At 37.0% G+C, this 12783-nt stretch overlaps 1 protein-coding gene across 3 annotated transcripts in view; it reads left to right on the top strand.

Annotated features, from left to right (window-relative positions):
- LOC122412085 (nucleolar protein 4-like) overlaps nucleotides 1-11295 on the top strand; it is a 70810-nt gene extending 59515 nt beyond the window's left edge. For 2 of the 3 annotated variants that reach the window (XM_043421374.1, XM_043421372.1), the window contains 3 exons: nucleotides 4356-4576; nucleotides 4744-4934; nucleotides 5240-11295. In XM_043421374.1, coding sequence (XP_043277309.1) covers nucleotides 4356-4576; nucleotides 4744-4934; nucleotides 5240-5406 — 579 coding nt within the window. In that variant the 3' untranslated portion in view covers nucleotides 5407-11295. The remainder of the gene's footprint in view (nucleotides 1-4355; nucleotides 4577-4743; nucleotides 4935-5239) is intronic. The other variant, XM_043421373.1, reaches the window with a different exon arrangement.
- Nucleotides 11296-12783: the final 1488 nt, after the last annotated feature.

Below are 12783 nucleotides of genomic sequence, written 5' to 3'. Positions count from 1 at the left end.
TTATTGAAAAGACATTTCGGTGAAATGTGTTTAATTATTGAAGCAGATTAAAAAGACAATGAAACGGTGAGCCGTGAAGACACATCGTGACGCCTGTTCTTATAGCAGCGTGCGAAGAAAACCATTATGCCGCATTAAGTAAATGACGATGACGAATAATTTAACTATTTATCGCCTATGCGAGCTTCTCCAGTCCCGAAGGTGTTTGAGGTGAAAGGAATGATTACTTCACCCCTGCGCATATGCGAAAAGAATATCGGAAATGTTGAATCGTCATGGTTATCATCTTGCGTCATAAGTAAATGAGAAAAAGTAAAAGATTCACGAGAAATGTGTACGTCGGGGCATCCAACGGTCAATAACTACACAATCTGGTTTATTATTCGGCGTGGGTTGTCTGGCCGCTCGCCGCGATGCAGACAAGAGGCGATTACTACTTGTCCGAGCCGTCGCTAGTCGTGGCTAAATGAGAATTATATTCCACTGTATTTATGGTACAAAACGCGAGTGTTCAAGCGTCCATTCGACGTGTAGACCAAACCTTTGGCCTTTACTCGCGACGTCTTGGTTATTTCACCGTCTTTAGCGCTCTCGACCAACCAAGGACGTGAACGTTACGATGGTTTGGGCTATGAATTCAACGTGCCACAAGAATTCCTTTATCTCAGAAGCTACAAATTCTCTCAAACGTTTTATCGACGAAAACGAAAAATGAACTTTCGACACAAATCATTTCTCATTGTCCGCAGTTACAATGTTGAAGATCAATTGTTGCGAATCGCTGATTGTTCAAAATAAACCCTCGACTCAAAGTCGTACTCTCGTTGCAAAAACCCTGAAGAATAGAAAAGCCCAACACCAACGGTTCATCTGCGTTTCTAATTCAAAACAGTGACAACGAAGCAAAGCTGTCGGGAGCCCTCGGTTTAAGCCTGTCACCGCTTCCAGTCCCAATGTTCTCGTAATTCAATAAACTCATCTTCTATCGAAAGGTTTAAGGGCCTCAAATGAGTACCGAGACTAGATTCCAGCCTGAAATTTATCCATCGCAGGAAAAATGCATTTTGTTTACGGCTCGTTAATTTGCATACACGTGGCACGTTATACAGATATGAGGGTACATAGGCTCGATGTTACGCGACACACGCTGGTGAACGAGACAGAAAAACACTAGCAGTGGCATCGCTGCGCCGTTCACGTCGGACCGTGCTCGCTATCTCTACTGAAAATCCCTCTGGGAGACGATAACCCCTTGGCGACCTAAAGCCTAACCCATTAAACCTCACGATGCTCGTTACATATATATGCTATGCATGTATACAGAAATATATTCATTTATAAAGCACACATGTGTATTTCCACATATAGCTATATGGACTTTGTGTAACGTCCGTGTCTGTACACCAAGAACTGTTGGTCGTCCATTGTGGCTATCTCCCGTGCCACCTCTGTATACTTGACGTCAACGCTACACACGCTATGTGTGCTCGCCTTTCATAAAAACACCTCCCTACATCCGCCCCAAGATTTCACTCTTTTTCTCTCTCTTTCTCTCTCCTTTTTTTCTTGCTTCTCGTCTCTCTTAATCTCTCGCTCTTTTTTCCTCGCATTTTCTGGGTCTCACGTGTCTGATACTACCATCTTTAGATGATAATGATGATGATGGTGATGATGAGGAGGAGGAGGAGGAGAATAATGATGAGATCATCACGATATAAACTACTAGGGACACGTGCGCGTGTGACTAATGATCGAAATTATTCGTATAACTTAATATAATTAATATTGACCCCCGTAGACGCCACACTGGTGTAAATTTGCACCCACGAAAATAATCATAAATAACAGGTTTTACAATTGTTTTCATCAATTTGGCCATTTTTCTACAATAAAACTTTGTTTTTCAATTTTTTTGTAATGATTGTATTCGATTACTGAGGTATTGTTACTCCTAAGAAGTTCCTAAGATTAATTTCATACATTCATGGATGAAATGAAAAGTTTTGAAAAGTGTTAATTTGCACCAGTGTGGTGAGTATGTGACCTCGAGGGGAGTGTGGTGTTAACGGTTAACGGTTAACATTTTTATGTGTCTGTAATTAGCATCGCAGCTCAAGTTTTTGGTCAAGAGTTTTCTGCTCGGGTCAATTCTTTCTGTTAAACGATCAGTTCGATCGTTATTTTATTAATTTATAGATAATAAAATTGCCTCGCTCACCGGTACCGAAAATTTCATTGAGTTTGAAAAGCGACTGAACTCTTTCACTTTCTCATGAACCTAGTTGGCCTTTCCTGGTCTAAAATCTTTTTTAAAAATTTCTCGAATTTTCTGGAATTATTGTTAAAATATTAAACACTATTCTGTTCGCACAAGATACCCGGAGCTCGCGCTCCCTCTCAATAGATTTTCTTTACGAAAAAATCGGCAACTGTCACGCATAATTCTTTCACCTCTCCGGCCCATTTGAAGGAGCGGCTCGCGAGCAATTAAATGCTCTTTCACGGTGCAGCCTCCACATTTTATTCTGGCCTCGAGTTACTCAGAGAAAGAAATAAAATAAAGGAAACACGAAGAAGAGAACGGCAGAAAAACGAGGATAAAGCTCCTCGCGTTACCCGACGCGAGATGCTTTCGTTTTTTTCCAAATTCCTCGAGAACTTATTCACTCATCCCCGTTCTACAAGACACTGTACGATGCACATCGTCCGGTACACGATCCTCCGCATCTGCCAGATCGATTTCACGAGCCTAATCGCATCTTTGTACTTCTCGCGTTATAACTAAAACCTCTTCCCGCAAGAATTTTTCATCCCCTAAATAGCGAGCGGAAAAACACACACTGTCACTGGATTTTGCGAGTCGTCGACACGAGCAGGACCGTTGGAAGAGTGAATAATAAATGAGAGCTGAGGAGAATTTGTCAAGAGAGGCGAAACGAGCACGCTGGCAAAAAAATACACAACGATTTATAAATATATATTGCATTTATGTGCGCGAGTGTCGAACGGGGGGAAACTTACATTACTGGGAGTATAACATCGAGGAGAAATGGACGTGAGTGTGAGCGATAAAGAAAACGATCTATAGTATGAAACGGCGTGAGAAATACTAGTAGGAGTACGCAGCGAGACGCGCGTGTTTGCGGATGTTTCGAAAAGCTCGGCGAGACTGCGTCCGCGCCTCAATATTTTTCATCGCTCCATTTTTGTGGTCTGAGATCTCTTTTTCGCACTTGCTTCCGCGTGTACTGAGTCAATGTGTGGAAAAAGGATGTAAAGATTCAGACATTTTGGCGTCAGGAAATTGAGTGTTGAAACGAAAGGGTTTCGAGTCTGAGTGTTTTTTCTTCACTGATTTTACACCGGATATATGTGCGTGCGAGCCAGTAAATACGAGTTCAATCATGAGGAAGAAAAATTTGAGGGTTGTCCATAAACAACAGGTGTACGAATGCCCCACTAATCGACAGGTATTTTCTTCAACACGTGCTTCCTGAATGATGCGCGAATATTCTTCACTTAAATAACAAAAACAAAGAAAGTACTGAACGGTAGAAACTTTCCTGGTGCGAGAGAATGTTTTTGACAGACACTGGAATTTTGAATGAAAGTCCTCGAATATTTTAATTGAATGAACTGAATATTGGAATGGAAATGAATGAATTCGGTATATCGAATTCTTTATTTCCTCATGAAATTCGATGCGCGAGCTTTGATTTAAATTTGAGTGGAAGATTCATAAAGTACCCTTTCGATTCTCAATTTTCTTGCCGGATAAGTTTTTCGAGAATCGATCTTCCATTCAAAAGCACAAAAACTGTGCTGGAACTACGTTTCTATCGTTCATGGTTTCAGAGTCGTTGGGCATACGTACAGCCAATGCTGTCGTAAACTAGAGCGGGCCATAAAAAAATTGGGAATAACAGATAATATTCTCGGTCATCGTCACGTTCGTAACGATATAAAGCACGAGTATAAATGTAGGATGAATAATTGCGACAGTGTCACTCCTTAATATATCAGTAGTCGCAGAACACTATTAGTGAAAGATTATTTCGATGAGTTTCGCAAATTCTAATGAAGAATAGTCCTTTCAGCGATGCGTAAATGTTCGTTATTTTCACATTTAAAAGCGAACTTACTTCCTCGAACTTGTCAAGTAAATGAAAATACTTTGAAGGGAAGCAACTAAACGAAAATATTTCGTTTTTGGTAATCGTCACAATAATGATTTGTCACAATTGTTTCAAACTTAAAGGAGGAAAATTATGGATTCGAATATAAAATGCAACGGTTGACACTGCTCGAGGTTAATTTTATTTGGTTTAATTTTTTATCGGTTTTTCTTCTTACAGCAAACAGACGTACGATCGAGTTTGGACCATTTCTCCAGTACACCGGTAAAATCACTTCCGGGAAAGAGAGAAGACACACCACCAACGTCGCTAACGTCGATGACACCGTTGACGAGTTTGGCTAGTTTGCCGAGCAGCACACTTACCTCGACGCCTCTGTCGCTCGCACCGTCATCGAAATTGATGGCCCACTCACCTTCAGACAATAAAAATCTTATGAGGTGAGTTGAAAAAAAATGCCGGATTTCGGCTCTTTTTCAAAGTTCGTTAACTACCGAATGCTTCAATAAAAAATCTGAACGCGCAATATTTGAAACAATGCCAATAAACACGAAGGGAGAACGACCGAGGAGCAGAAAAATAATTGTAAATTTTGGAATGATCGTAGCCAAGCAACGATAGTCAGCTCATCTGCGGTAAACGGAGTTGCAAGTGGCGGCGCGCCAACCGCGATGTACCGACCGAATTTCAGTCAAGCTTTTCAGCGCGCTGGACCAACGACGGTACCACCGACTTTATCAGCCGGGCTTTATCCGACCCAAAGTTTCACCTCAGGACTTCTGAGCAACGGTACACAAAGTAATACTGATTATTGGTGTTTTTTATTTTATTTTTATTCCTGTTATTTTCACTTCAATTCCTATCATTTTTTCTTTAAACTTGTCATTTTGGTACGTTCAACGATACGCTCACGAAAAATCACAAATTGTAGAAATCTTTGAGTCAAATATTTGGAGAAAATTTCATTTTTTTGCCTTTTTTAATTTTTTATCCGACCGTTCCTCCGATCAAATTTTCTGAACGCATGCATTCTTTGTTGGAAACGTAAAATTGACATTTTTTAGTTGAAAAGGTATTTTAAAAATGTATACAATTGATTGCAGGACCGACAGATCTCAGCATGAAAAATACGAAGCCGTTGTTGAGCCACAAGTTAAACGCGACGGAAATGACAGCGGTTAGGCAACTTATAACCGGATATCGGGAATCTGCGGCTTTTCTGCTGAGGTCAGCCGATGAGCTTGAGCAACTGTTGCTTCAGCAGCCATAGACCAATTGTTACGCCCTACCGATGGAATCCCCATCGGGCTCGTTCCTGTCGGAGCATCAGTAAATTCGCGTTCTCGACAACACGAAGATAAAAGTTAACGAAACGAGTAGAAAACTGGAGGCGAGTTTCAAACGAGGAAAAAAAAACGTATTTGAGCGTGAGAAACGTCGTAAATATTCATCGGAGAAGGACAAATATTATACGAATCTCAAAATGAATATAAACGTCGCCGAAGAGCCGAGAAAAATTTACGGAAAAACATAAACAATTTGGAGAAAAAAAGATCGCGTGTAGTCAGCGACGTAAAATATTGAATAAAGAAAATAAAATGGTGCGACCTCGCTTTACGCAGCGCGATTATAATTTACTTATAAGCGAATTTCGATTTAAGAGAAAAGAAGCGAGAAAAGAAAAACGAAAAAGAAGAAAAAAATATTGTAACAGGGTGTACATAGAGAGGAATTACAAATATTTACTTAATTATCGTTAAGACACACGCAGACGAGATAAATGAGCGAAATGAATACGTTTTTAAATGTTTCAACGAGTTGAACGTGTGTTGACGAGAATTTTTGCAAAAGTACGAATGCCTCGACGACTGAAAACACACAAATCTTACATAGAAGGAATTCATTTTATTTGAGATAACCTCGAGTTTTTTATTTTATATGAATATTCAGACTTTTACAAAATGTTTTCTGGTTCATTATGTTTTTGTTTTTCTTTGATGTTACAACCTATTTGCAGCTCCGTGCTCGATCGGTAATTCAGTGCACAAGAATGAATATTTAAAAAAAAATATATATATATATAATTAAATTGCTGTTAAATTTCCGTGTGTATATATCTATAATATAATATTGAAATATGTCATATGCGTATGTGTAATAAGCGTATTCCGTGCGTAATGTGTTGTAATATACCGATATGTACATGACGGACCACTCTGATAATGTTTATATCGATCGCTCGTACAGCGTGGAGATTTTTTCTCTCTCTTTCTCTCTCTCTCGTTCTCTCCTCATCTCTCCCTTCAAATTTTCTATCGCCGAAAGGCGATAGACTCACTTGCAAAATACGAAAATGAAACTGAGAGGTAAATTGTTATTAGGAATTCCCGTTTCCTGAGAACTGCTCAAAGAAAATTGGAAAAATCGAATATCTTTTCTATTTTTTCTTCATCGCTTTTTAACTTATTCCTGTAAATATTTGACCCTTTTAAATCATCTGATTAAAAATCAATCTTTTTGGAAAAACATTTTCCATGTTCGTTAAATAAAATGTCCCGTTTATTCGTGACCTGCATCCGTGTTGGGAGCCAACATTGATGAAGGTACTTGATAAAACTCTAACAGTAGAAAAAATGAACGGTATTAGTTCTGACGAACTGAGGTGCTGAAAACTTTATTTCAATAACGAATATTTACCGTTCCGTCACTGTTTCTCGATCAGTATCGACCTTAAGATTCAACGAGGAGAAGAAATTCCTCATTGTGATCTATACCTCAGTTCCATTTTCGTAACTTCAACATAAAATGACTCTGTAAGGATGCTTCAGGTGCAAATACCTAACGAAAAGTTCGATTCGATCAGAATATATCCTCGTATGAGGGCAATAATGAAAAAAACGTCAGCCATGCTGCAGATGCTAAGGATAAATAAATGTAAAAATAAAACAACGAATTCGACTCACGTGTAGTAAAAATCTAAAGTTTCCGATGATTCAGAAGTCTTTCCTAAGCAACTTTATTTTTTTACAATCGTCGTTTCATTAAACGTTACTATTGACTTTGAATTTCCTTAGCATCTTCACCGGGGTCGTGTCTGAACGTTGAGAATCAATAAAATTCTCGCGGGATCCCACTCCAGTCTCTGTGCGGGACTGCATGCTAAAAGTATCTTTTATTTTCAACTCACGATATGTACATACAGCCACATCTATAAATACGAGAATATATTATAAATAAAGTGAAAAAAGTGAATAAACGACTGCAACATCGCGGAAAAAAGGGGCGAGAGTTGTTTAAGAATAATAATAATAATAATTGAAAGAAAACGTCAACGAGTCGATGACGGAAAATATTAATCGATAAAAGTTTAAAAACAAAACGAATTAATTTTTGGGCGATTGGGACCATCTGTCACGATCGGACAATACGTACGCGAATTTATACATGCTCGTATGGATTCGCGTATATGACACATACACAGATACACCGTGCTACCAAAGAACACAAAATACTAAATGAATAAAAACAAAAAAACGAAGGAGAAAGATATGAAAAAGCGTAGTTGGTAGATTGAATGGTCGAATTGAAAATATTATCTTTTTCAAATATTTCTTTTTTTAATTTCATTATTTTTTAAAATATTATTGATGCAATGTCGAAGTGTTTCACAATTTTCATTCGATGTGACACGGAAACGAGCGATGACGTGATGTACAGTGTGGAAAATTTTTCATTTTAATTGATTTTATTTCATTATTATTTCGTCGCTCGATGTCGAACCCGCCAAAATTTTCGAGGTATCGTCGAACGAGTATTGTACACTGATTCACATGTTGATTTTATTCTTTAGTTCGTTTATTTTTTTTGTAAATAGTTCTTTCGTCGGAGGAGTGCATATAATAATTATAGGTATATATATATAAATATATAATGTGTATATATGAGATATTCCATGTCAATTCAAACATCTGATCGTTGCTTTTTATCAAAACTTTGATAAACTTTCTAAAGTTCGTGAAATTTGGTTTTCCCTGTATCAAATTTTTCCCATCAACAACGCTGTATAATACAATCCGATGAGATGATATGAAAAATTCAGGTTTACATCTCTTATTTCTATGACGAATCCAACAAAAAGTACAAAAGCATCGTACAGTCGATAATTTGTGAGTGCGTTTTTTGTTATGCCAATGACTTTAATAATATTAAATAAACTAATCGCGTTGCAAACCCTTGGAAAATAGAGAATGGACTTACTCTTATGTTGGAACAGATCGAACAACTTTCACAAAAAATAATTTTTTCACAATTCAGCGAATGAGTTTACTTGGAATTCGACGTATATATGAATAATAAAATATATGTTATATATATATAAGTATATGTTACATTCGATATGATTATTGTTGCTCTTTGCGAGGCACATGAAGAGAGAGTATATTGTAAAGTGTATATTTACGAAAATGATGGTAATAATTATATTTCAGACTCTGAATGCAGTTGGCACACATTCCACCATTTGGAAAATTATGAGAACGATTGTTTCCATGTTTTGTGTTTTTTTAAAAAAATTTTTTTTTTTTAAATTAATTATCTTTCTTCTGTTAAGACGCAACTTAAAACGCGACTGTACTTCGTTATTTTGTAATGAATTCGAAAAATCGTCAACTCTTGTTTCTTTTTTTTTACAATGGGCACGAAAGCTCCGTATTGTTTACTGACATACGTAAAAAAACGTAAAATAAAAAAAAAAAAAAAGAAAAGCTACTAATATTATCGCATTCGCACAGGGTGCAACGCGAATAAAAGCAAAAAACCGTGTTAAAAAGATTATAATTATATTATTTTTAACGCGTCCATCCGATCTAGCCATTTATTTAAGTCATTTACGATTACTTTTCTTTCTGTATGATATAATTAAACAAAAGATTAATTCACGATCAGAAAAATTTCGTGGATGGTTATTTTTTTTTTTTTCTATTTCCGTACCTCTTTGTTATAAAAAATTCGTATATAACGATTTTAAAAGATAAGAAAATTCGAAAGGAACACGCACACCCACACACATATACACACAGAACACACTGAGACGAACGCGAACAAGATAAACACGAGAGAGACTCTCCGATGCTGCGAGCACGTCGAACATTTTTCATTCTCAAATGTTTTTCATCGTCTCGTACGTCAAATGCAACGATCAATATAACCGAAAACTCCGCTTACGTTTCCAATAACCGAACAGCTTCCAGGCTTAATAGGTAAATTAATAAAAAAAGAGAAAAAAATACCGAGCTAGTCAATTGTATCGATGAAACGATAATTTGTGTAAACAAGGATGAAAAGATAGGAGAAAAGGCGAAAGAAAAAAGAACAATCCCAATTATTATCGTCTCAGATTGATTGACCGGTCCATCGATATTATCCAACAACAGCCTCTATAGTCGATACTTTTTAATCCGAATAAACATAACGAATAATAAAAGTCATTGCAATTTTTCGCGCAACACACACAACAGCCACAAAGCTTCAATTCCTTCCGCTCCCCCCTCCGTTCCCCCGCCCCCCGTTTAACGATCTCTGCTGATAGAAACAGCCAATAGTGAGTACGGATTAGCGACACGGACGAATTTACAAGAAAAATAAATTTGAAAATAAAAATAAAATTAAAAAAAAAATAAAAAAAGAAAAAGACAAACGAAAACTCTCATAAGTCGTAACCGATGAGGAAGAGATTTAATTCTCACGGACTCGAGTTTCGACGTATAAGTGTTATTGAAAAAAACAATAATAATAATAATAATAACGAGGCCATTAGTGGCCAGCCGATGACATTGATGAGCAGCATCGAATTTTTTTTCTAATTAATCATCGAGAATATCAGCTTATCGAAACAGCTTTCACCATCGATCAACAATTCTTTTTTTCAACTTAATTTTGAAGTTATTCGAAAATTCATTTGATGGTATTCAGTCACATTAATTAGAAAAACAATTGGACATTGTTCGTCACTGGCTGCTGGAGATTTTCTCTGTGATATAACCGATGAATTGAAGGGGTATATCTAGCTCAAAGTCTTTAAAAGAAAAATAATGAAAATGCAAAAAAGACTCTAGGCATTTTGGAGAGTGGACAAATGAATTGTCACGTATACCCGAATCGTGGCCTACGATTCGATGATATCACACGCACACACACACACACACACACACACACACACACACACACACACACACACACACACACACACACACACACACGGGCGCGCGCGCACACACTGTGCCATATTGAAAAGAAATTTAGCCTCGAACAAACTACCTTCAAGTTCCTCGATTTTTCATTTTCTTTTCTTTTATGAAACCGAGGTAGGTATACCCTTTTGAAAACTGCGACGGATATGTATACATATGTATACAAATTTAATAATATATAGATATATATATATATCGGTCTTACGTACACGAAAATGTGCCAGTGCACTCGACGTTCGAGAATGAAAATCACGTCAACTTTCCATTACGAAGAGATTGTAATAAATTAAAAGAAACAAATAAAAGTGACTTTACGGTATAGGGAAGAAAAATCTGTGAGACAAGAAAGAATGAACGAAAAAAAGGAAAAAAAAAAAAAAAACAATTACGTGCGAGAGAGTCAAATCGGCGAACTTCTAGGTATCCTGAACAAATTTTAGACCTCATGAAAGTGTCCGTTCCTTAATCCATACGGGTTACAGTTCTACAGTTCATATAATCGCGAATTGATGTATATTAATAAACGAAGGAAAAAAAAGGTAAATCAATTATAATAATACTAATAATATTGATGAATATGTATTTGTTCCTGAGAAAAAAAAATGTTCGTAGTGGGAAAAAAATGAAAAGAAACGAAAAAAATAAATAATAATAATAACAGGAAGAAAAAATGTTTATTGAGACATTGATAATAACGATCAATCGATGGTAAATACTTTCTTATAAGTAAACACTACACATTATTTACGACGATTATCGTAGAGTTGGTACAGTCTATGAGGATGCCTTGCCTGTAAATGTAACACGCGTTGAATGAAACAAACAAACAAACAAATCTTATTACCTTGTAAATGTTTTACCAAATATAATCGATTATTCAACTTAATAAAAAAAAATGAGTCTCATTTGAATCTCATTAGAAGTCCTTTCTGAATACACACTTTCCTGATCCTTATTCAACTGGGGCTTTTCATTAATTTATTTCGCAGTGCCGTTTTCATTCGTGTTTCACTTTACTCATCTCATTCAGTTTTTCCGAAGATTACAGATTTGCCTGATCGATCCGGCAGATTTCCCTTTCATGGATCGATACTGCAGTCCACTTTATTGGTTTCATTGGTAACTTCCATATTTTCAATTGTTCTATAGTCGATATTACAGATTGAGACCTAGTTAATAATGCAATATGCAAGATCGTGGAATTTTTAAATTTTTGTGAAAATAAAATAAAGTTTTCAATTCTAAATAATTATTCTGTGAATATGAAATTTGATGGGCCCGATCATTCAATCAGTTGACAAATGACATAACCGACCAACAATCGACGAGGGGGAAGACAAACCATCATTTCTGTTGGAACTCCGTAAAAATAATAATTTTCATTTATCACGACGCATGTGTGTACTTCCAATTTCGTCGATCTTAAGAGCACAGATCAGTCGGTATATCGCAACCGTGAGTGTAGAGAAATAGCAGCAAATTTTGAAAGTGAAATTTTTCCACACACGTTTGCCCGATAAAAATAATAAAAATGTCAGTCCATTTTTGCTATGGTTCTGCGTGGGCTGGCAGAGCCTTTTTTTAATCGGTCAAACTGCGTCAAAAAATTTCGATTTTGAAAATTCCAAGTAAGGTTAGCTGACTGACCCATACTCTTAACATTCATTTCTGTGAGGCTGTACGAACGTGATGAGATAGTCGAGATAGATTTCGTCTTGACCATCGCGTTCGGCGTTATTTGAAAATCTGTGAAGAACAGAATTGATATTTTCTTTGTAATATGTTTTCAAATGCCAACGGTATTATCATTGTCTATTTTTAAAAGTTACTTGGCGACCGGAAAGAAAATCAAACAAAACGCGGTGTTCGTATTTCGTGTATAAATCAGTAATCGTACCGAACGAAAAGGAAAGTTCGAGTGTTCTGGCGGGAGATCACGATCTTGCTGCGATTGCGAAAGCTCTTGCGAGCTATCGGGGCTCTACACGCGAGGCTAACTGTCACCCGCGTTTCTTCAATAGTCAATGAGTAACATCGAAAAAAGTTTAGAATGGTGAGTCAATTGGACGTTTTTTAAATTATACTCCAAATTCCCAAGCCTATCAAAGTGGTTTGCGATTTTCGATGAACGTCGATTGCTAATAACTCGGCTTCTTTAGAAGCAGAAACAAAATAGACGGAAATAGAGAAACAGGAAGCAGAAGCAGAGTCAGATGTAGAAGGAGCCAGAGCGAAAAATGTAAAGATTTAAAAAAACAGTGAAGGAAGAACAGGTGCAGGACGAATGGCCCCGGGCACAATTGATAGGAGCGCAAGAGATCAAAACGTGGGAGGGAAGTCGAGGTAGAGCCAAAGACAGATGCAGGGACAGACGAGACAGAGTCAGAGAGAGAAAAGGC

This window comes from Venturia canescens, chromosome 6 (assembly GCF_019457755.1).
Source record: "Venturia canescens isolate UGA chromosome 6, ASM1945775v1, whole genome shotgun sequence".
NCBI lineage: Eukaryota > Metazoa > Arthropoda > Insecta > Hymenoptera > Ichneumonidae > Venturia > Venturia canescens.
Note: the sequence above shows the minus strand (reverse complement) of the source record. Positions and strands in the feature narration are given on the sequence as shown.